Source organism: Venturia canescens, chromosome 4 (assembly GCF_019457755.1).
Source record: "Venturia canescens isolate UGA chromosome 4, ASM1945775v1, whole genome shotgun sequence".
NCBI lineage: Eukaryota > Metazoa > Arthropoda > Insecta > Hymenoptera > Ichneumonidae > Venturia > Venturia canescens.
Window position 1 is genome coordinate 17,847,853 of NC_057424.1, and position 24,441 is coordinate 17,872,293.

At 43.3% G+C, this 24,441-nt stretch overlaps 1 protein-coding gene across 1 annotated transcript in view; it reads left to right on the plus strand.

The window, feature by feature from the left end:
• Ppn (Papilin) overlaps positions 1 to 24,441 on the plus strand; it is a 66,561-nt gene that overhangs the window by 13,922 nt on the left and 28,198 nt on the right. Inside the window, exon 2 of the mRNA XM_043418136.1 lies at positions 23,619 to 23,679. Within this exon, the coding sequence (XP_043274071.1) occupies positions 23,619 to 23,679 (61 nt within the window). The remainder of the gene's footprint in view (positions 1 to 23,618; positions 23,680 to 24,441) is intronic.

Below are 24,441 nucleotides of genomic sequence, written 5' to 3' on the forward strand. Positions count from 1 at the left end.
ACTATCGTTTTTGACGTAAACTTCAAACAATCCGAATGTTTTAATGGTGTAGCCGAGAACGTACTTTGGCTTTTGACGGTGACGAGCAATTCCATTTATCATCGAGGTTTATGCGCGCGCAATGATTGTGGAGATTATATATTCGGAATTCGTGCGAGCATCATTTTCTCAGTTCTCGATATATAATTGACAAATTTATGAAAGATGTGAAACAACGAATTGAATAATAAAAGTCGAATGAATATTGAATGCGGCGGGTCGTATAAAGTTCGAGGCTTCTCGTTGTGCGGCGTGCATTTGTAATCGAAACAGTTATTTCTGTCGTTGGATTATCAGGCTAAAAAAAGCAGTACAAAGATTTAGTCCTGTTGGAATTTTGATGGAAAGTAAGAGCAGTCTGTACGAGAACGACGATTTATTCAGTCACTGAAATTGGAGGAACAGCTGGTAGTTTCAAGAGACTCGAAACTTCTCGCTCTTCTCGCATTCACCGCCTCCATCGCGTGGATTACGAAAGCGCGAGATCTCCTCTCTGTAACGAGCTCACTAGAGAAACTTCAATTTTCTATATAACGTATCTAATCGCCTTTGCCCTTTGACAGTAATCGCACAAACGAGCTTATACGCGACACTCGGAGGAAGAAGAATTTCGTGACGTTTTGTGAGGTTTGTTTTCTTCACAGGGAATAAAAACCGAATAAAATTTTTACTTTGACGAGTCATCATTTTTATCTCATGTTCAACGTCTTTCATGATTCTCCGGATATCTGAACCGAGTTTGAGAGACTTTTTTGCAAAAATTAATTCAATTTATGTCCCCAATGAAGCACACACGATCAGAGATATAATGAATTCGGAAATATTGGGTTTCGCATTAATTAAAAAAAAGCCTGAAAATCTGCATTCGTTTGTCTACGAGCGAGTGACAACCTCGCTAATTTCCAGCCACAGCTCATGTCCCATACATGCATTTGCATACGGTTATGATCTCACTCGGTCCTCGTATTTCTTTTTTTCCTTCTTTTTTTTCTGTTGATATAACTAGTGGAAGTGTGCGTAAATGTGGTAGTATCCGAAGCTCTGTGAATTTAACGTTTTAGCGATGAGACGGTAAAATCGCTTGAGCTTCTCTGCTCCTGCTGCATTTTACGTGGACTCACACGTACTCGGATTCCTTTTCGTCTATACTGTTTTTCTCAGAAGGTCGCGTTCATGTACGTATAGAAAGAAGTTTACGTACGTGTACGCTCCTCTCCTCGGGGACGCATAAGCTCACGTGCACTCTCGTTTACCTCTTCGCTCTCTTGTTAGCCTGATGTTCATGTATTTTGTGCATATATAAACATAAATATAAACCCATGTATGCAGTGATGCTGCGATTTGTGTGCGCGCCTAACGAGACGATGATGGAATAGCTCCCTGGGACGATTCATTTTTTTCAAACATTCACGACTTCTCGTGCATTCAATTTCTCCGAGCCCTTGCGTCAGGTCAATATGCACTTGACAGGATGAGAAAAAAATGCAAAAAGTCTCCTCGGGAAGGATCGACATTTGAAAGATTTTTCGATTGTTTCCATAAATTTATCCAGCGAAATGATATTTCACTGAAGTGGAGGCGTGAGTTGAAAATTTAATTGGCAGTAACGATGCTAAAGTGTTGATCATTTGGATGAACTGAAAAAGTTGGTGGCGTCAATTCTTCGAATATTTATTTCATTCTCAATTCGCTAAATGCTGTTCATAGACTTTTCAACGAAATCAAGTCGTTTCAACGAAACGAGATTTCATGCACGATAGCGGATTTGCGTGAGGTGAATGTTTAATTTCTCGACACACGATGTCTTCGTAGGCAAATTGAGAGGAGTTGCGAAGCCCAGTTTTGTTTGTCCCTCTCGCTCTCTTCGTTATATGTAAGTATTCTCATTTAAGCGAGGAACTCGTAGAACCCTCTGATGAGCTATATATAATAATAATAATAATAAAGGGGACTATTCACTCGGGGACGAGCTGAAGCATGTGGGTGAGTGCTGGACCGGTAGTTATGCGCTGGTGGTATGAACAAAACTTGATCCTGCGAGCAGGCCTGGCCACTATGAATTCATGAAGCACACAACAGCTCATAATATGGTTGGGCCAGCAACACTTTGGTTCCTTCCGGAGAAAGAGGAAGGAAGAGATTGAAGCTTGGGGAAAAAAGGAGCAAAGAGCTAACTAAAAAAGAGAAAAAAACGAGCTTAAAATGGAGAACGAGCGAAAATGGCAGGAAGGAAAAGAAGCGCAGTTTACAGGCACCATTTCCGGTGGAACCAAGACCCGTCCCTTCAGCCAAATTCTTATTTATTCAGTTGTCACCAATCTGAGGGGTGAATTTGTCAAAACGAGTCAAGTCAGTGGGCTCGAGCTGATTTTAAAGAGTATTGGAACGGTCCGATATGGAAGATTGTGTTTGCATCGCGAGTGCCAAATTGCCCGGTCACACGGCTAATGGTGATTGTTTGCAAGGGCGCTCGCGTTGAATTTCTCGCTCGAGGGATAAGGGAGGACAGAACCAACACGGGACAGTCCAGTTGGCAGGCGACAAACAGCAGCGTCATCGGCTCTGTGCCAGCCCTTCGTCCAAGCTCAACAAATCACCCGGAAAAGCATCTCCGCGTATATTTGTTTATGTGCTTTTATAATATATAGACGAGCTCGAGAAAATCAAGTCGAAGAATATCCTGGGCTGCGTTGTCTGAATCACGTATTGGGAATTTGGTCCACCTGCCGCGTATAATACACCGTAAATGGGGCATATATTCATAGAAATCGACACCGGGTGGGCTCCTCCGAAGGGAAACTTCGTCATGAATATTCATATGAAAATAAGTACTATTTGTAGAGCTTCTCGATCGATATAGCCGAGTTGGGAAAAATGGGAGGATATGCGTGCTCGTAACCCTCAGAGAAATTGCATTTTCCACGAATTGCAAGCAATTAGGTCGAAGCCGAAATCATAACCCACCAGCTGGTGATCGATGTACACGTAATCAACGAGCGCGCAAGGACCATTAAGCATCGATTGAGAAACGCGGGCAGGCTCCGCGTATGTCCCTTCAAATATATATACGACGGCGATGTGTCTCCGTTCGAACAACGTCGCTGAACCGTACGAGCAATAGCGCTCTGCTGGTGATCGTTTAAATTGACGAGAGAGGTGAATAGGAGAAAGAGAGCCTGCATGGGAGAGGTCGGCAGGGAGGACTGGAAGGGCGGACAAGCTTGAGGGGAAAATGATGACGATTGAGACGTTCCCATCGCTCTGCTCGTACCCAGCAACTCGTCAAACACGCATACTCGTTCGCAGGTGTACAACGCGAGAGAACATAGCGCCGTTTGTCCGCACACTGTACAGGCTGGCCGGGAAACCGCACCGAGAATTCACCGAGAGAATATTCTCAAACGGGAAGCGGGCCACGATTTTTTAGGCACAGTTTCCGGGGAATAACGCTGCTCCCGCTCTGCTCGTCTTCCTCGCTGCTCCGCGGATCGCCGGCCATGGAATTAACATTCGATCGGCGCGGTGCAACGACGATGAGGAATACGCAACCGAAGGCTCCTCTTTTTGCAACTCTGCGATTCGACCTTCCGCCGAATTCCGAGTCCCACTCTCAGAACACCCTGTTCATGGGCAAAGGGTCTTTGATCTGTTCCTGACACTTGAAGCCGGCTGTTCTCCAACGCGCGCCATTAATTATGAGCCACGGATTATGCTTTCGTATACGGAGGATCCATGATTGTTTACATGCCCAGTCTCGACCGGGGACAACCGAGCGCGAGCGGTTCGCGCAGCATCCCCATCGACAAATTGCCTCATGAATCATCTCGGCGCACGAACGAAATATTTGCTGAGGTAGCTCTATAAGCAAAATATGCGTCGAGCGACGATCTCCGCAAATTCTAAATCGTTCGCTCTACTCGAAAGATATTTTGTAAGGGAACTTAACACGCGGAAAATAGCATCCGGTTGAGCCTCTTTTCCCCAAAGTTTCTGTAAATATTATCACACTTTGTTCAAGCGTTGAAAGAAGTTGATCAAAGATGAATAAGACCGAGAGGAGTTGAGCATAAAAAGTGATAAAAAGGCCTCACGCATGTCTGGCACGCATGAATGGAACTTTTGTCTCTTCTCTGGCTCCCCTAGCCCAAGTAGGAACATCATCCAGTAGTTTAATGATATTTGGTTCAAGCGCAAACTAAGGAGAGAGCGCGTTCTTATTTCTTATCGAGACTGCGCCGTTGCTTTCAACCGGAAGTAAAACGCGCTTCAAGTTCGAAAACAAAACTCGTATATTCCAACGCTGTGCTACGGGGTGCTCTCAGACACAAAAATCCGTACGAATCAGACAAAAACAACGATTTCACAATTGAACGTCGTTCTTGTAGAAATTGGCAACAACGAAAGCGCCAAATTGGCCAGCGTTATTCGCTCATCGCATTCGTTGAGTGGTCAACTCTCAATGCATGGCAGGTCCAGGCTTCGGAGAGCCCTGCTCCGGCCCCGTACATCCTGGATTCCGAGTTCTCACAGTTCGTGGCTCCCGCCACCGGTTTTTCGGACACCCAATGTGTGTACGTAACGAAATAGCTGGATTTTGGTACGTCGGCCTCTCTCTCTCTCTCTCTCTCTTTCTCTGGACTTATATGACGTGCCATTTGTCACTGACTGGAGCAGCACGAGCGGTCCAAGTCCTCGGAAGTGCCTTCTCGGGAGCTGAGAATTCAACTGGAGCAAGTGGGAGAGAAAGAGAGGAAGTAAAAGAGCTGTAGAAGCCAGATGACTCACCCCACGAGACCACACATTCGTATAGCTATGGAGTCATAGAGTACAACCACCTTGTAGGTTATAATCGCGGCAATTGCTGGCATTCCTGCCAACTTCTCAGAGTTTATCCATTAACCCCTTTACCTGGCATTTAAGTCCACTTAACTCGAACAAAAATCGTTTAAAATCAAAACAGAAAAGTTCCACTTTCGTAGCGGTATTCTCGAGCATTTATAACTTCTCATTTTATCCCATTTTATCCCATTTTCATTCGACGTCGTTATTGTTTTTCAAGCATGTGGAATATCACGAATGAAAAAATTCATCTGCTCGATCAGGTTCATCGGGAGAAACCAAGAGACATATAGTACTCGCCTCCAGTCATGTTGAGACATCGTCGGATTTAACGAACCCGATAAGCCTCGGACCTCCTAAAAATTGGACAAAACGGTCGTTTCCGCACCGAAGGCTTTTCGGCCACGTGCTTGCTGAATTCTAATCGGTGAATAATGTTCCGGGCCGACGAGCAATTAACTCACGTTTTCTTTCAACGAGCGAGGCGAAACCGCGAGGGCTCGATGGGAATGGGGTGCGAGGGGATGCACAGGAAAATCCAAAGAAAACTGTTTCCTAATGAATCCAATTTACTTTGAGGTGGTATAAGTTTGCCCGCTGTTTTCTCAAAGCTTCGCCTTTAGAAACGAGCACACCGATACATACCCTCGTCTTATACGTTTATTATATACTCGGTATACATTTATATCTGCATATACTGTTGGCGAGAAAGTGAACGGTTGAAATACGTTGCCAAAAAATAAAACGCGAGCGCGAGCGCTGAGGTTTGTGCGAAAAGAAAACGAAAACATTTTTGCCTAAAAGCTCCGCTATTTTTCCGTCGCAACAGCTTGCCTCGTCTTTAAACTTTTTTTCGACTCTCACAGTTCTCAAGTCTTCTCTTTAACGACGAAATTATAAAAATCGTGAACACAATAATTCCTGAAAAAAAACTAAGCTCCAAGCTCAACGAGTCTAAGAAATCTTTCATCTCGTTTTTGTCGAGTTTCTTGAGATTTTTAATAATCCTCTCTGCCATTTCACCGTCTCCATCGCGAGACGTCAATATTTTATGGTTTCGCTGAAGAAATAAATTCGTAAAAAATCATTTAAAAACGGATCTCCAGAAACATGCCCTTTTCCAGTAATTCAATAATTAAATTCCATCAAACTTCGTTTCCAATATTCCTTTGAATAAAAAAACCAAATTTTCTCCAATTTTGATACTAAAATTATTCGAATCCGGAGCACTTCACCGTTCCCAGCCATTTTATTCAATTACGTTCAATTATCATATATTCGGAGCATATCAAATTTTCAGGAACACACAAGAGCGAAATTCGAATTCCTAAAAATACAAAATCACGTGAATTATGAAAAAATCACATTCTCGATCCATTGAGGGGTCTACTCCAATTATACCGGCAAAAAAAAATTTATATTTTCTTTACACTTTTCATCGTTTTTTCCAAAAAAACAACAGTTCCCCTAAAAATTTAAAAATTCCTATGACATGGCGCTATAGCTACAGTCATAAAGAACGCGTGGTGAAATTTTGGCAATAAGGATCGGTCGAATACTTTCGGAGACGTTATCACCGCAATTTTAAGAAAAGCGCGTTTGAACCAAGGCCGTAAGCCTTTATAAAATTTGAGTATTCGACACTTTGAAATATGTATACTTTCGTAAAATGCAACAAAAAGGTCGATTTTTTGAAAAATCTAATTAGACTGGACCCCTTAAAACGCGCATCAATTTATGTAGTTTTTGTCGACCCGGGAATGACCGAGTCGAGTGTGTATCCAAAGTACACATCTGAGAGTATATAATATACGAATATATAATTAAACGTAGTAGATACCCGCCCATCTGTACACTGTACACGTACGAGAGAAGCAATGCAAAGGTTCTCACGAGTGAATTGAGCGGGTGAGTATACATCGGGCGTATTCGTTTTATCGTAAATTCAGTACACAAAAGTGAGTATGAAAACGCGTTAGGAACACAGGTGGTTACGATAAATAACTCGTTGACTCTGTCGAGATATATTTGCGCGTCGTGGGTGTGAGGCGACGTGTGTATATGTGTGCCCTGGTAATGGTTGCCCCTTGCGCGGGAGAGAGCGCCGGATCTACAAGGGTCGTGATAGAGGCTGCATGTTTGAATCCATCTGAGCGCACGCGACGCGCGATCACGACGAACTATGGCAACGGAATTTATTTTAAAACACGATTGCCGATCCTCGAGCGCCTGTTTATACGGGGACGAAAGTGTGTGGGTGCGTGTTTGTGTATGTGGAAGAGCATCGATGAGGAAGCTTCTCGGGAGTAAATAACGAGCAGGTTGTTGCAGAGGGGAGGGAGGGGCGTTCATTAGCAAAAAGCGAAGAGGAAAGTCATGCCAACTGAGATGCGCATCCGCTGTCCACCTTCCACCGCAAGATTTATGGATAAGTGTATATGACGCTTCGAATAAAATTTTTATTCAATCGACTGCGTTCATTCGCTTTGTTGACACTGTTTTTTCGCGATCATTCGTACGAAACGTGATACGCGGTGATTGTGTTTGAAAAAGTATGCTATACAACAACAAACATTTAGCACAATACACGTCGGCGAACAGAACAATTGTATTTACAGAGCAATTGAAGTAGACGGTTGCAATGCAAACACTGTTAAATCCTGCGTCAAACATGGAAGATGGGAATATGCACGTACACGAGAAATTTATAGACATGTACAGTGACTTTGGCTGCGGAGAGAGATTCCTCTTCAATTATTCGTGTACTGTACGTGTGTCCTAGGTGGTTCGAGATATGGAGAGATGCTGAATATAATCGTCGAGGTGCCCCCACCGCGTCTTGTGTATATACATATACAGCCATACCCATTTGGTACAATATCTGGCTCGTTTATCCAGCATCTTCCCTCACGTTTCAATTGAAATGCTTCATGTGTGTTTGACACGCTGCTCGGGTAGTTCCCGATGAAAACGATAAAAATAATTCCGAAAAACTTTGTCTGCGATATTCGGTGCGCTGTAACGGTACAAACAAGCATTTGCAGCGACGCGAATGTGCAAATAAACATCCGGAATCCGGTCGGAGCCGATTTCCGGTCAATAGCGATGCAAATAATTGAAATCCCTTAATAAATCCGCGTCGAAAGCAGCGCGCGGTGGTGAATGAACCGAATGACTGATGGACCGGCCGGCCGTCCGCGCGCATTGTACGCCGGTTCGCGGCAGTTTCCCTCCGCCCTCGGCGAACGGAGGTTGTTCTCGAGGTGCGAAAGAAAAAATGGGAAAGTCGAGAGAGCTCGGGAAAATGGCGGTTGCGGGATGCGGAACAAATAATAACGTTCGTTCTCGAGCGAAAAAACGAGCGCACGGAAATTGATAGATAAATCAATACGCGCGCGAACTCTTCTAATCCGTGGTCGTTAAACGTGCTCGTCGCGTAAGAGCGCAGCGGAGAGAGAAGTGCGACAAGCGGGTGAAGGAAATGAGTAAATGAGAGAAAATCCGCAAGATTTCTATACATATATGCGTCTCCTCGCATGAAACATGCAAGCGAGATCGCGAGGTGGTGATTCTCTCGTCTCCTCCGAGGCTGCGGCTGTGGCATAAGACGCGCAACGCTGCAATGAATCACGTTTCTCCTCATCTTCGGCCCCGTTCCCCGCGCGGTTTTCTCCTTTCATCTTTCTTCCTCGCTTGTTCGCGCGCGGCGGGACGACTTCGATTTAGCGCGTACTCGTCTCTTTTAAAGAGTGCAATATACGCGTCTTGTGTGTATTCGCGCACAGGCGCGCGTGCATATCTATTAAAGGCTCGCGCATGTTTCATCTCTTCGCGCCTTGCAGTCTCGTCAGGGCAGACGGCGCGGCGTCTCCGGGCCATCACGGGCTGCTTTATCCCATATATTTATCCGAGCATAAACATATAGACGTGCAGGCGATCGACCGATCTCGAGAAATGCTCGATCTCGATCGGGCCTCTCTGTCCAAGTGATAATTGCGACGCTCGACACTCTCGGAATTAATCTTCGTACGGGACTCCTAATTGATGCGGATTCCGGGCCAGTTTTTCACGCTCCGGAATTAATGAGCGGGGCGTTACGACGAAGATTCCTGCTGGTGATTTGAGGCTCGCGATGTGACCGGGGAACGTTGGGGCCGGAAGACACGCTGACAATTCTCCGTAGCGAAAATCGAATTTTTCTCGTGCTCCCATGCTGCATTCTTCAAGGATACGTCGTTGTTTGATCGCTGAAAAGTAGCCCAATGTCGAGAAGCTTTCCGCCCGAAACATGAATTGCCGCGGTTCTCAAAAGAGCCCTTATTTTTCGGTTCTTCTCATCGCTTTCCATACGAGACAATATTCCTCGTATTAATGACCAGGAAGAGCAGGAAGAGCGGGAACGAGGGAGCGGGGGAAGCAAAATAAAAGCCTATGCGGGGGCGAGGAAAAAAATACTCGAGGGGCAGAGGGGAGGGAGGGAGACAAAAGGAAAAAGGGTGAAGAAGCCGGACGCTGACAGGACAAAGCCCGATGGAATTCGAGCAACGTATAGAAAGAGTGAGAGAAGGGGAGTTAGATGTAGAGAGAAAAGAGAGAAATCAGGAGCCCTCTCCCTCAATATAAACGCGCCGACGTCGTTCCAATTAAAAAATAAATTGAAAAAAGGCCCGCCGCCGCGCTCTTTCGTCCTTTCTCTTAGTGGAAGAAACGAGTTTGCGTATATGCAATTCTTCTTAATAGCATATATAAAAAAATATAACACACGTATACTCAGTCACGTATCAACACATGCTGGCCACTCGTATATACGCGGACGGATACGTCCGTATAAAATATTTATAAGTACATAAATGTACGAGGATGAGCTGCAGGTCAGATTTCCACGAGGGGCATCTTCGATGCTGGCTGGCCGGCTCGGTCCATGAGAGCGATGCTGACGAGAATAACGATGCAGTTTGCCGTAGGGGAGGTTAGAGTGTGTGCATAGTTATAATACCGATTGAAATCCTCAAGACAATACAAAAGAGTGAAGTAGCAGTGAGGGGAGGGGGAAGCAGGGAACGGACCAGAGAGAGAGAGAGAGAGACGAGAGAAGCAATGGTCTTTCCATCTCTCCTGGTGCAAATAGTTTTTTCATGCTTTTCTCTCCATCTCTTTATCATTCTTTCGTTTCCTCTGGCATTCTCCATATTTTCTTTTTATTTCTCTCAACGTCTTTATGTATCTCAAAATACAGATCTCCTCGATCTTTGCCACGAAGCGGTATGGAAAATGAACGAGGCTCGTGCTCCTCCGATGCAGCATCATTCGTCGAGCACCCCTAATAATTATATATATATATATGCGTGTGTGCATAAACCACCGTAGGATATATTATAATGAAGCACTCGCCGCGTGTTTCACGTCGTATAAGCGATAATCACGTTTCAATGGATACGTATATACGCTCTCATTGTTATTTTTCCTTTCATCATTGTTATTATAATCGAGAGAATTGAGCGAGAAAGAAAATTGCAGAGTATGTATGCGTGGAAATAATAGCCCGTGCGCGGGCTCTTACCTTCGCCACGTGGTACGAAAGTGTACGGAGACTGGAATAGGCTTAATTGAGTTATTCTGGCCACCCGCATAATGTCGTAGTTTTGAATCTCGACAATGAAAATATCCCACGTGTATTATTTGTGGTAATCGCATCGTTATTTTTCGAAAAAAATCATTTCTTCATACGTGCGTATGGAAAATTCATTTACTTTAGAATGTTCATCGTAAGAAATTCGTTTTATTGAAACTGATTTAATCGGAGGATGATATTTGATCGATGGGCTACGCAATCTCGAGTTTTATTCGCTGAAAAATTGGTCCGAGCTTCGATCACGCTGCTCAAGTGGTTTCCCCGTTCCTCCTGGATAATCGTTGCATTCAAAAATTCATTGCATAATTTGTTTCTGCCAGCCAATTATCCTGCACGAGACAAAATACAATTAATGGACTCCGGTGCAAGTTGCCCACCCATCAAATCCCAGCGTCGATATAATAACAGTGTTTTATCACGAAGCCCATGCTCCCAACGGTTTGGGATTCAAATGCTTCAAGTTTAATGTAAACAGTAGTGACGAACTGACGGAGATTTTTCGATCGATGCAACAACGTCCCTGTCGTATATGTCCATTCGATTGTTTAATTAAACCCATTATATAGGTGTGTATAAGACTGCTGGGTTTGAATCACGTTGAGTAAACATATACCGCTATATCGTTTGTCCGTTCGACTATCCCTCGAATGCTTTTTCATTCATCTCTCCTGTTTGTTCAACGTTATTGGATCTCTGGTTGAAAGCTCTGATCTTATGCGCTACTGCGCTGATTACAAATACCTTGCTCTCTATATCTGTAGACCGTTGACCGATTCGAAGGTAAAACGTGTCCGAAAAACTGCCTTAAATTCTCACGAATTGAACGGAACAATAAAAAATCTTCTGCAACAGAGTCTCCGCAGTGATTTGACTACTCTCTGATAAAGTCAATGCGACTTTTATTAACTTCGGTTTTTTTGCCGTTTCGGCACTGCAGATTCTCAGGCTTCCTGAACCTGCGAAAAATAGTGGAGAAAATGATGTTTTGCGCTGGGAACTCTCTCCGCGGCTGGCTCTTTTGGGACACCCGCTACATTTTAATACGCTATACGATAAAGCTCGGTTATACGTGCAGCCGACAAGATTGGTCTTAGGCTCTTAACCGGCGGTCAATCCTCGCTCGCACGTCGCGACTATTTATCGCATCCCTCCGTTCCCCGGCGTATAATCTTGAATCGTGATCTTGACGACAGACAAATCCTCAACGGGGCTCTGTAATCCCCGGGCGCGTACGTACGCCGGAAAAATGTAAGGGCGTACGTCGGGCTGCGCGGGTTCGAAATCACGTCGAATGCGGCCAGCTGATGCGACCGCTTCTCGTTGCTGTCTCGGCGTATCCTAAATATATTTCGTTTCTTCGTGTCCGCGCAGTTGGGCGACAGGAAACATCGAGATTTGGAGAAAATCTACGGAAGGCCGAGTCCTGCTCGGGTTCGCTCGACCACGATTCGATCTCGGTCGGATTTATATTAAGGAAAGTCACGCGGATCCGTGCATGAGGAAACGAAGTAACTCTGACTGTGCCCAAGCCTCGTAACAGTATTTACTTTTATTTCGACAGAACGAAACTTCTGACAAATGGATTTAGAGAATTGAGAACAGAAGCCGATCCCTGGGGCCTCCCTCGGTGGCCCGGACGACCGAGAACACACGACTCGAATCCCCCTGTCTTCTTCGGGCATAAGAATTATATCCTGAGACTCGAGTTCCCGCGTAGGAGAAAGAAAAATAATAAATAAAAGGTCCACTGCGCCTACGAGTTAAGAAGATAGAAGAGAGAATTTATAAAAATATTTCAAGAGGTCCGCGACTACAATTTTTCGGTGCCTTTCCGAATCCCTCGCCTGTTCCTGGTTCCACTCGTCTTTGGTTGAACAGAAATTGTGTACTCGAAATAAGAGTTTTGCTTACAGATCGCTGTGAAAAGTGAGGAACAATTGAAAGAATTGTGTCAGGAAACTGAGTCGAACGAACCAACTCGCACTTTCGGGGAGGGGGGGGGGGGCACAAAAAATTTCGGCAAATTTCGAACTTCCCGTACACGTTGAAGGTATACACGGGGACGAGATTTTTCGCTCGTTCTCCTCTCGTGTTTTACCGGCTGGCCAAGATAATCCTTGCGTGACAGCATCCCGCGAGCCTGCCACTCAAGATGACTCAACTTTTGGTCTCTTCGTCCTCGTCATTCCCTGCTTCTCTCATCTCTTTTTCTTCTCGTTCTCGCGCTCATTCGTTTTTTTTATATTCTTGCTTTTGCCCTCTCGTTTTTTACGAATATATATGAGACAGATCATGCGAGGCTAATGGGCCGTCTTACACGACGCTTTAATATATATTTATACTTATATGCTCGTGGCTATCTATTATATACAATGAAAGGTATATAGAACACTCGGAAGAGTTTCGTAACTCTCAACTTTGAATCCACTCCTCGTGTCGGGCCTCCTCATTTCGAGGGTTCTTTTACGTTTATACTTTTTCTGTTTGTTTTTTTATTTATTATTTTTTATTTTCTCGACTAGCAGTATGCGGAATTTCAACACTTGACTGTAGGGCTTTGACGTACCGTGTCTCCCGAAACCACAAGACTTTGTTCATCCCGTAAATGTTATTTTCAATTCGTGGGAAAGTTATGTTGAAACAGGAGAATGAAACATTTTTATTTGGCATGTCCAATCGTTATTTCTGTCCCCAAATATTTGAATCCTGTTTTTATGACGAGAAATTGATCGATTTTCCACTTTTTTTTTCTCAAGAATGACTAAGACTTGAGACTTGGATCTAAAAAATAAAAAAATCCCAACCCGAATCCGAAAGATACATTTCAATCTTTCGTGATAGCGTGAAAGCGTCGGAGATGAAAAATAGTTGCTACGAAAGTTCCTGGCTGCATGAGCCCGCAAAATGAAATCTTATTTCAAAGGATTTTTCTCACCGTGAAAAAATCGTAATCCTTCAAGATGATTTTTCCCTAGTTTCTTTGAGCATCAAAAAAGAGCTTCGATACTTGACAAGTCACGGGGAGAGTCACGTGTAAAACAGAAATGAAGTATTACGTGTCGCGAAGCGTCAAGTGTCCAGCGGCGCAGAAATGTGGAAAGTTTCTCAGCCGCATGATGTTACCGTTGGAAATGTTGAAATTACGCCCTTTTAACACGCAGGATAAATATCCTAGCGCATAAAGCACCTGCTGCGATTTCTCAGCCCCATATATCCCTGGATTTATATGTGTACGCAGAAGATGGAAGGCACCTGTAGCACTGCCCACAGGTATGTGTGAACTGCGACGTTAATGCGTGGGTTTTCAACGTTCGTTTCACTCCCCCGTGCACTTTGAAGTAGAAAATCCCAGCGGGAGAATCTCTTGGAGAGTCATCGCATCATTCGAGAGAGAGAGAGAGAGAGAGAGAGAGAAAAGGAAAAGAAAATGTACACACTTTTATACACGGCAGTATGTATCTACATAGAAAGAAAGATGCACTTGAACTCGGCAACCCATAGCGATGAGTTGTTGATGGGATGCTGCGTAGAGAGATCCGCACGTTCGCTTTCAACCGCAGTGTACCGCAACGAAGAACATAGCGTCCTAAGAATCTTTTTCCCTCTCCTTTCTCCTCTTTTCTTATTCTATTTGCACAATCGTATATATATATTCAATGAACATTGTGCATTCGTACTCTGGCCATAGCGGGTCTGTAAATTTTTGAATTCTGCGCGTGGCGCTTCCAACGAGAGGTCCAGCGGCGGATTTCTCGAGTGCAAAGTATACACGTGCCATCTTTTCTCGGGATTATGAATCTTCACACTTGTGGGCATGTACACAAGTGTACAAATAATTTGTGTTGCCAATGTGATATCTACTTATAAAAAAACGAATTTGGGTCACGTCTGTCAATGACTTCTGAATGTTTGAGTAACAATTTCGTTGCAGTTGAGGCAGATCATACCCAAAGGATCGTATTTTATGGGCGTCTAAATTGTATCGATTTTTACTCCCTAATTAAAGATATAATCACTTTCAATTAATGTCAGAGTTATTAATTCGAAATTGTAATTACATTTTTTCAACTTATCTTTTGGAGAACGAAATTACAAGCCATTGATTGATCAGGGCCTGACCGAACCCCAAATTTCATTCGTCCCTGACGAAAATACTACAGTTTTTTTTATGTAAAAAATCGCTTTAGAGAATGCAAAGTGAAAACACAAAGGGAACTGGATCGAGAAAAAAATATTAATAAAAAGACAGAAGGCTGTGACAGGAGTGGCCCAAGCCAAGAAGAAACAAAATGCCGAAATAAGCAAATGTGAGGTTATACGAGTGCTCATGTTACCAATTTCGTTCAGTCTTTAACGAAATATATCTTTATTACTATAGTAAGACAATCGTCTCGAATTTTTTCCCAAACCTTCATTACATACTTCATTCTTATTGGGTACTTTTTCATAAACTTCGTAAGAAGCGTTCATTCGTTATATATGGAAAGATAAACGATTTTTGCCACGTTCAGTTCGATTGTTTTTGGTAAAATTCGGTTGGTCATCGACGCTTTTTGGAGCGAATGGATTATTCCTGCCTCGATGAGGAAACAAAGGGCTGGAGTTCTCGAAACTTCAACGTAGTTCATAGAGGGAGTTGAGCGAATGAATAAAAATCCTAAAACAGTGAGCGAGAGAGAGAGAGAGAGAGAGTTTAGAAAGCTCAAAGAGGAAGCTACTGTAGTTCGTTTATTTATACGGCTAATTCGATAACCTCGTGAAATTCCATCGAGTTTGCGTGAAGCAGCAGCACCGCTTTGAGGGGAGCACAACCGGAAACCAGCTTTCGCTACAGACACGTGTATATTATAACAAGCATTTTTTTCTGAGATGATTCTGTGCTAGAAATCCGAATAGCTTTCCTCGGAATCTATCATTTTTTAAGCACCAAATTGTGCTCACGAAATACTTTTCTGCGGCATCGTCGAACAAGAATTTATCCGAGATTTTTTGTGGGCCAAAAAAAGCTTGAATTTTGAACGCGTTACACAAAAAACTGTGACAATTTTATCGAATTCAGAATTGAAATAAACATCCATAAATTAGAAGCCAAAAATGTTGAACCGTTGGAATATTCTTGAAGTAAATTCGTCTATTTATCCACCTAATATTCGATGTATTCGTCAGAGTTTATAAAGAGTGTAGAGGATATTGAATAGTCGCGGCGCCGGTGACGACAAAATTCCACGAGTCATTGCGCCCCGTAACAATCTCATTGTGGCAATACATTAAAGCGATGCAACATCTCAGCGCACCGAAACCCGTCGCTCTATTCGATATATAATACGCACAATAACGCATAGAAAAAAACACGCGGGAGAAAAAAAAGTTGATTGCCGAACGAAGTTAGCGAAGCATTACTGGCTCCATCACCATACGATTATCCGCCGCCAATGGCGTTCCACACATTTACATGGGCCATTCAACGTTGGCCCGTCAATGGAACATTAAAGTTTTTCTTAACACTTCATCAAAGTGTTTAGAACACCAACGAATTCATTCGCTTTCTTCTCGCGAACGTAGACGTCGAAAAATTAGCAAACATAAGAGTATAAATTCGATTGAATTTTTCGAGCATCTCAAGTGGATGCTCCAAAACAAAAAACACATCGATTTCAAGAATTTTCAACAATTACATTTTCCCGAGGTATTTTACGACCGAAAAAACGGAGTGAAAAATCAAAAATCGTCAAAGCCCGATCCATCTTCGATTTCTTCCTCCTTTCTCTTCTTTTATTTTTCATTTAAATATCCAAGTCTTCGCTCTCGCTCGAAATTGTCAAATCTTATCAGCTCATCGTTCCTCTGACACATTTTACTGGCCACGCATCTCCGCATGGGCACAGGAACGCGCTACGTTGCGCGAGCGTGTACAAAACTCCGTGTAAAGTCACGTAGATATAAAGGGGACCGTTGCTTCTCCGAAAAAGCTCCGAAAGGTAGATCGCCGACGATTAGTCGACCGAGATCCTCGACAGATCAGCAATTCTGCTGCTGCTGTGCCACTCGGTCTCTCTTGCTCCCTTTTTTTCGTCCCATCTTGCTCCCCTTCCGCCAATCTCTCTCTCTCTCTCTCTCTCTCGCTACATGTTTTTCTCTTTTTTTCGACAAGTACAATGTTGCCTCGCAAATGCACACGGACGTACAGAAAACTTGTGTGTGTATCTAACGTGGTTTCACCTTGTGGTATAACGAGGCAGATTCCTTGAGGCAAGCGGGAAGTGAATACCTTCGCGATCCAAGATCGTCACGTACACGTACAATTATATATATATCTACATACGCGTACATACAATGAATTACGTACTCTGTCGAGCGACGGTTCCTAGACATGGAACTCTCCGGATGGACTAACGCGATGTTTCATGCTCTCTACATTCGTGTTGATTTTTCATTACGCCAGGCAGATTTTTTTCCAGATATCCTTGCGAATTTCTGTACTTTGCGTAGCGTTCGAATCGAGTTATTTCGAAAATTGGGGGGAAAGGGAGAATCAGAGCTGTGCATTGCTCGGAATGTCAATTTTTGTTTCGCATATTTCGAGGATTCGTGGAAAATTCGGTAGGCAGGGTTGCTTCTGAAATTGCAGATGCTCGGGACAACTCCGTTGAGTGCTTGGGAAATTGTTTCGAGTCTCGATTAATCGAGTCGGAGTAGCTCTGATCCCCGTTCCAAAATCGCTCGAGAAACGATGGAAAAGGAATGAGTGACGAGGCTCGGTTATTCGAGAGCTGGAAGGCTCGAGCGAAATGATACGCTCTGTGCGATTGAGAGGGAAGAAAATAAACTGCGAAAAGATGTGCTGGGCACGGTGCGCGGAGGACTAATAGTTAAACGGAAATCCCGAGACGCGTGTCTCGGCCAGTTAGCTTGGCTAATGTGCTCTCTCCCCGTCCTCGTTCTCTCATTGATATTCCACGTGTTTCTCATCTCGTTGACTGTCCCCGGGACTCGATAACTCGTACTGATCGAATCGTCAGCAGGCGTGCCTAATCTCTTGAGAAATATGGCGCTCGCAAAACCACGTCGACATTCATTGCTCATTCGTAAATATTTCGGCGTACATCTTCCAGTGAAAAAGTGAGGTTTTTTTATTTCAATCCCAACACCGAATCTCAACGGCGATCAAGCCATTTTCGATTAGTCTGAACTCGATGCGATTCCGCTTTTGCGACGAGCACTCCTGAGAAAAAATATGAGGTTCGCCACTCGTCCTACGAGCAGGCAGTAACAGACCGGATGTTCCATGACCCAATTATTTAACAAATAACGACAATCGTGATACCGAGCTTCATAATAGTATTATAATTCGAGCATATATATCGTCGGAAGACGAAGATAAAAAAACGGAAGTTTACTGGCACAGTGTAAGAGCTATCAAAAAAATTGCTCACGTACACCCGAAAAAAGGGGACTCGGAAGCCGGGTATGATGAACTCGCGTTTCAGCGAATGTATGGGAAATCAAAGTGTCAAAAGTGAACGCCAATCCGCTGAGATTGATAAAGCTCATGACGAGGAAACACAGAGAAAAATGCCTCATTCGCTGTTCGGTTGAATCAACTTGAATTGAGGATGTTCATTTATTGGAATTCGAGCAGTTTTGTGGGACGAAAAATTTCAACGATAATAATCACAATTTTTAACGAATTAAAAAGAAGCTCGATTATGGAAAATTCTTGATTTCAGTAGTTGGATCGGTGCAGTTGCTATTTCAAATTCGATGAATCAACGAAATGTTGGGGAACGAAACGAAGTTCGTCGACTCAACGAATCCAGTACAAACAAACAAACTCGCAGTACGGAAAAACCACTTTTGAGAGGACAAATTTATTTTCACAGTGGGTCACCAAATGCGATTTTTCAACGGAGCTTCAGTCGCTTATTTTTTCAATATCGTGAAAAATAATCTACTGAAGAATGTTCCGTTTTTTTTTTTTCATTCATTCATTAGGAAAAGTTAATTAATATCGTGCTCGTGGATAGTCCCCGGAGCGATGGAATTTCAGTGAAATCAATGAGCCCGATTAGCCGATAAATTCCGCGGACATTCCATCCGCGGAATATCGAAAATTCTTTATTATTCATTTTTGGGTAGACATAAAATGCTCGATGGAGTGGCGCTGCGCGGGCGTGGGTTTCATACTTGTGAATGATACGTGTCATGTGTCGTGACTTGTGTCCGTCGATGATAAGAAAAGTGCGTTTCCCGGATGTACGGACGAATAGTATCTCCCATCCCCCGCATTTCCTCGCATATCTTTAATTGGACCAATGAATACAAAAAAGCTTGTGCAGTGGCTTAAATAATATGGCGACTTTCCTTCTCTCGAACCTTCCAGTTCAACCACGAATTCTCTAGTCACTATTTATCACTAAAATATCCATTAACCGATTAACCGTTGCGAATCAACACCGCGCTCAATTTTTAATCCACTTTGGAATGGTTTTTCAACGATCGACAAAGTGTTCGGAGGTTGAATTTTCACTCCGATTGAAAATTTTATGCACCGAACATGCGAGTTAAGTGCTCCATTCAATTGTTATTTGTAACTATATATTGAGATTGAAAAAGAACTGTTGCACTTTCTCGATGGTTAACCGATAATATTGGTTCAGAGTAATTTAAGGTCTTTGTCAATGAAAATAATGAATTACTTTCGGTTCAGTTATTTCGTGCAAAGTAAACGTGTTAATTGAGTTCGTTAACTCGTTTGCACCGTTGCGTCTGACGAACTCGACACGCGAAAAGTCCTGAAAGAGTTTCGGAGGTTGTTAAATACGTGTGGGGATGTAAAACTACCGGTCTAGCAATCTCACGGCTCGTATAGTCCTCCCGTATAGCGTATTAAACTCTCTGAAACAGAGAGTTACGAATGTGGACAAATTTGCAGCATACCGCGAAGTTACTGGCCCCCTTTAACGGGCTAACAAATCGTTCGAAAAAGTGCATATTATGGGCGAGCATTTTGTGAATAAAACAGCAATAAAAATCGCCACAAAATAATTACCGTAAATTTTATTGACGGTAATTATTTTGACTTAATATTTGATTTAATTGACTTAATATTTGACGACAGTTTTCGTGTTGAATCCATTTTTTCTTAGAATCAATCGAAATATGATGGGATTTTCATTGGAACTCAATCATTGATTCACTCGAAGATCCGCATTGAGATTGTAATTGTTATTTTACGAAGATTTCGCGTATACCCAAAGTTCGCCAAGTTCGGACTTTTTTCCCTCCGAATATAAGAGGTTGGGGAGCGTTCGGTTCGCCTCGTCGAATCGAAGGTCGGAGAAAAAAAGCGAGGGATAAGAAGAAGTAGTCGAAAGAATATAGACAAGATTCAGGGTTGTTCTCCGGCAGCAGTCTGCGGCGAATAGTAAGAGACGAAGCCGCGAGGCTCGACCGAATAATGATTTCGAGGAAGAAACCGAGGAGAGAGACCGAGACGAAAGGAAGAGCGAGGAGAAGGTCTCGGTCCCGTTGCCGCTCTTTTATACATCGCCCTCGCTTCTCTCTCGCGATTCTCCGTTCTTCGTCTCGGATGACTTTCGACATTCTAAATTAACGACGCGTAATCGTCCAGCCCACCCCTTTGTAATGTGTGCAATTAATGAATATCGAACGATCCTCTTTGCCATTTTGTCTTTGCTCTACCTTTGCTTCCTTTCCGATCATAATCGCGATCGATTGAGATACTCGAGTGTATCGATACCTTTTTCCTTCGTCTCGATCGTCCTGTCTTGCGCCTCAAGTATTTGAATTCGTAATTTCAATAAATTTTGATCGAATTTTACAAGGACGAGTTGAAGTTTTCCTCACAAAAATTCACCTTTATGCGACGTTTTTCAAATATTCCGTATTGATTCACTGTCTTCGAGAAGGAATCGTTCTCTCGTCCCTGAGCATTGTTGCCCACTGATAATGGTGCTTGATCAGACAGTCGGACGAAGAAGGAATTGGCAGGATAAAAGTATATGTACAAATGAAAATGGGAGATGAAAAAAAGGAAATTTCTAAAGGCAAAGCCAGCCTCGACTTTGTATTTTTTTTTACCACAAGGAAGAAGAATTAATAAGAAGGAGAGGTGGAAGAAAGAGTAGTAGAAACATTGCCACGAGTAAAGAGGAGACGAGCTCATTGGGGAAAGTGCAACCGTGCTGTACAGCCGCCTGCTTCATCTTCTGGATTTGCAATATACATTGAAACGTGCACATATTTGTTCATCCACGCGAAATTCCAGGCAGAAAAATCCAAACTTTCATTCCGACATTTTTTTGAAAGCCCTTTAATCTGCGTACTCTGAAAATGAAAAATCAATTGTCGAAAACCCTCTTAAATAAAAAAAAAAAAAAAAAAAAAAACAAAAAAAGAAAACAAAATTGAAGTACGTTGGCAGATTGAGGAAAAAAATACCAACAAAATATTTTCTTGATCGCCATTTTCTCGATTGGACATAAAATCAAGGAAAAAATGACCACGAAACCAGTTCAAAGTCCTGAAGAAAAGTTCCACAAAAAAAGTCCTCAGCGGTTACACTCCACATCAACGTCACCGTGTAAATAAATGTATATATTTATAGCCATAAGCGTCTAGCTACAACGACAGGAGAGAAACGAGAAACAGACGATATTGTTCCGGTACACAGTCCACTTTTACCTCGACGTATTATGAGGGAAACACGACAGAGCTTTGGATGCTGTGAATTCACCAAGGGAGATGTGTACGTCGAGCAGGATATGGTGGAGCTGGCACAATGATCGAATGGTGTGCGGTTTTGGCGGTGTGCAGTATCTCGCCTCAGCATCTCTCATTGTTTTCCCTGGACCATTCGTCGTCGTCGTCGTCGTCGTAGTCGTGTATCTCGAAGAGCTTGCAAGACGGAGAACACGCGAAATCTATGTAGATACAACTGTAATGTTCTCGAGTTTCCTCTTGTCTCGTGCCAGTCTGGAAGTTCATATCGCATGATACGAAAGTTTAGCTGTGGAGCTAAAAAAACTCGAAAAGAAAGGGCGAAACGATTTTTCACTCGGGATTCAGAGCCGAAAAAATGTTCTTTCATTAGTGAGAGCGAATTGACTCTCGCTGATTGGTTTACGTCTCGGACCGAGATTTTCGAGCACAGCGAAGCTCGCGACGAGTCGAAATACTCGAGCCAAATTTTCGTATGAAAAGATCCCTGGACCGCGTGGATCGAGGATTAGAAAAAGCTTTGGGGATTTGAGCAAGAGATTAAGAGCGAGAAAATGAAATTCCACTTTAGCACGGGACGTCGTCATATTTTCGATATTTTCATTCATTTTAGTTTCGTTGTATGGAAAACGCGTACTCGGCACAAATGTTGATGGAAAAATAGTTTCTAAAGGAGCTCGTCCAGGTGCTGATGTTACCGCCTCTGCCGAGAGGCGCTCGTTACACTCCATGCATGTGCTTTTCATATTTTATTCACCACAACTATACATCTATAGGTATAAAAAAATGTCTCGTCGTAGTACACCCCTTAACATTTCCATATATACGGCATCAAGACAGCTTGCGGAAGGCATATTACTGCTACTCGTTATTGCATCTCTTTCGTGTGTATAGCTGCTGTTGCCTCCCATAGTCGTCTCGTAGAATACGAAGAAGCGAGTAGCATCACAGGACAGAGAACGCAGGAAAGAGTAAGGATATGGAAAAAAGCGGAAAATGAAATGGCACGAAATCACGCCGCGAAGTGTGCAGCTCATCATAATAACGAATAATAAAAATTTCTCTTATGCAAACTGCATGTTTCAATGGGTAGAAATAGAATCGTCATCTTGAGACGTAAATCGTCACAAGCTCTGTTTTCAGTTGAAAAATATTGCGTCGATTTGACGTTGAATTACGTTTTTCTATCGGCAGAGAAAAACGTGGAAGGAAACAAAGCGATTTCATTGATGGATTTTCGGTCACTGGCGCAACAGATTTCAGTGCATACTCGCGGGAGATGCATTCCTGCCTGGAGCCATGCCACGTTCGCTCCCGTAGTTGAATTCCTGTAATCCAAGCTCATAACCCGTTTCGAACTGCCGTGATCTTCTGTACCGCGAGACCGCCGAGAAGGCCACGTGCATTCAACAGCAAATCGCAGTAATATTAAAGATTCACTTTCCTCTCTCAAATGATCAGCTGTGCACTCCTAGCCAAAGCCACCTCATCGCAAAGTACTTTTACTTTTGCCACTGCACACATTTCACAATGCACTTAACTGTACATTCGATCATGTGAAATCGTCTGTAAAACGTAAGCGATTCTTAAGACTTACGTAAGCGATTCATAAGACGCTATTTTCACGTCAAAAACGTTTTCTTGCTTCAGTCGAATTTTGTTTCGGTGATACATCATCGCTGGGCTTCCTCGAACCGTGAAAATGAATGATGAAATCGATTTTTTTTCATGCTACGTTTTCAAAATTTCTCGTTTTCTTTGCCTCATATACCTGCTCACGTTATTGGAAGAAAATGGTTCGAATCCATCGAAAAATAGTTTTGCCACCTCGAATCTCATTACTAAGATTATTATCCACTCCGTCGACGCACTTTTCCAGCCGTTTATCGCGAGCCGGCTTCGAGTGTTCCCAAACTCCTTCGAGTTAAGGTCAACGTTCGTTGAAATCGAATTTGTGTCGCTTGGTATTGGTCCCAGATCCCAGATGTGAACCGGTACTTCGAATTGTGTCCTCGGCATTGAAACGAAAAGTTGTCTTGCCGTAACGCGTGAACTTGTTTGTCTTTGGGCGCCCGTTACTCCTAACTTTCTTAAGGAGCTCCGTACCTTTCTTAACGTCTTTATACGCACGTGTTCTCCATATTATGCGTTTCGACTGCCTGCTGTCCTGCTGTCATTTGGCTGGCAAAAAGTGAACGATCATCGACGGAGGTCAATGAGAGTCTTTCGTTCTTGAAAGTGTTTCGATCCGAGCATTATTAAAATGTTTTTCGATATTTAACAGTGTAATGACGAATACAAAAATAATTGATTGGCGGGCGAGCATTGGAATGGCGATTGAAAGTAAACATTTTGTTTCTCGTTACAGGTCGTTGGTGCTACTCGTTTTCGTGATCGTGACTCAGGTTGCGGACGTTTCAGGCAAATACGTGAGTACCAAATTATCGTATTCGACGAACAAAGAAATTTTTCTTGTGCCTCGATTCATTGGGCAACGCGAACGCCGAACTTTTTTCCAAATTTAATTCGTGGATTCTGTTGGATAATGAAAAGGAAAATGCGTGATTACGCTTCCATTTATCAATAATTTAAAAAGCACGCTGTCAGCATGCACGCAGGAAAGCCACATTCTTGTGAATGTTTTGCCTCACCATGCGCGTACCTCATGAGATAACACGTTGAGATATTTCTTCTTGGTGGACACCCTGTACGTATGTACATATATAAAACGACGCGATCGAATGATCGCTCCGGGGGCGATATACACGCAGAGCCAAAAACAAGTCCCCGGAGGCGGGAGGCACGAATCGAGAGAGGCCCTCGACTCTCAGTTCCTCGAGTTCTCCGTTCAATCTCATCGTCTCGCTCTTCCCTTTTTTCTTCGCTTCCACAGTCCACACAGGCCCATCGAACCGATCGGCATTCCTCTAACTTTTATTGCGGGCTTCTCGCTTCCCGAGGACGCCAACGGCTCTGTGCATACACACACTGCTTTCGGCCCTTCTCGTATTTCGCTTCGTCACGATATCGAAAACGGAGCACAAATCCCACAACCTACACCGCGACCCTTGCCTCGATCCTCGATTAATATCATCGAGCTTCCATGTCTCCCGATTTCAAGAAAATTACGGAATAAAATTTGCCCAGTTCTGGCCTCTCACCTCTTCAATCTCTTCAATTAAATCTTCATT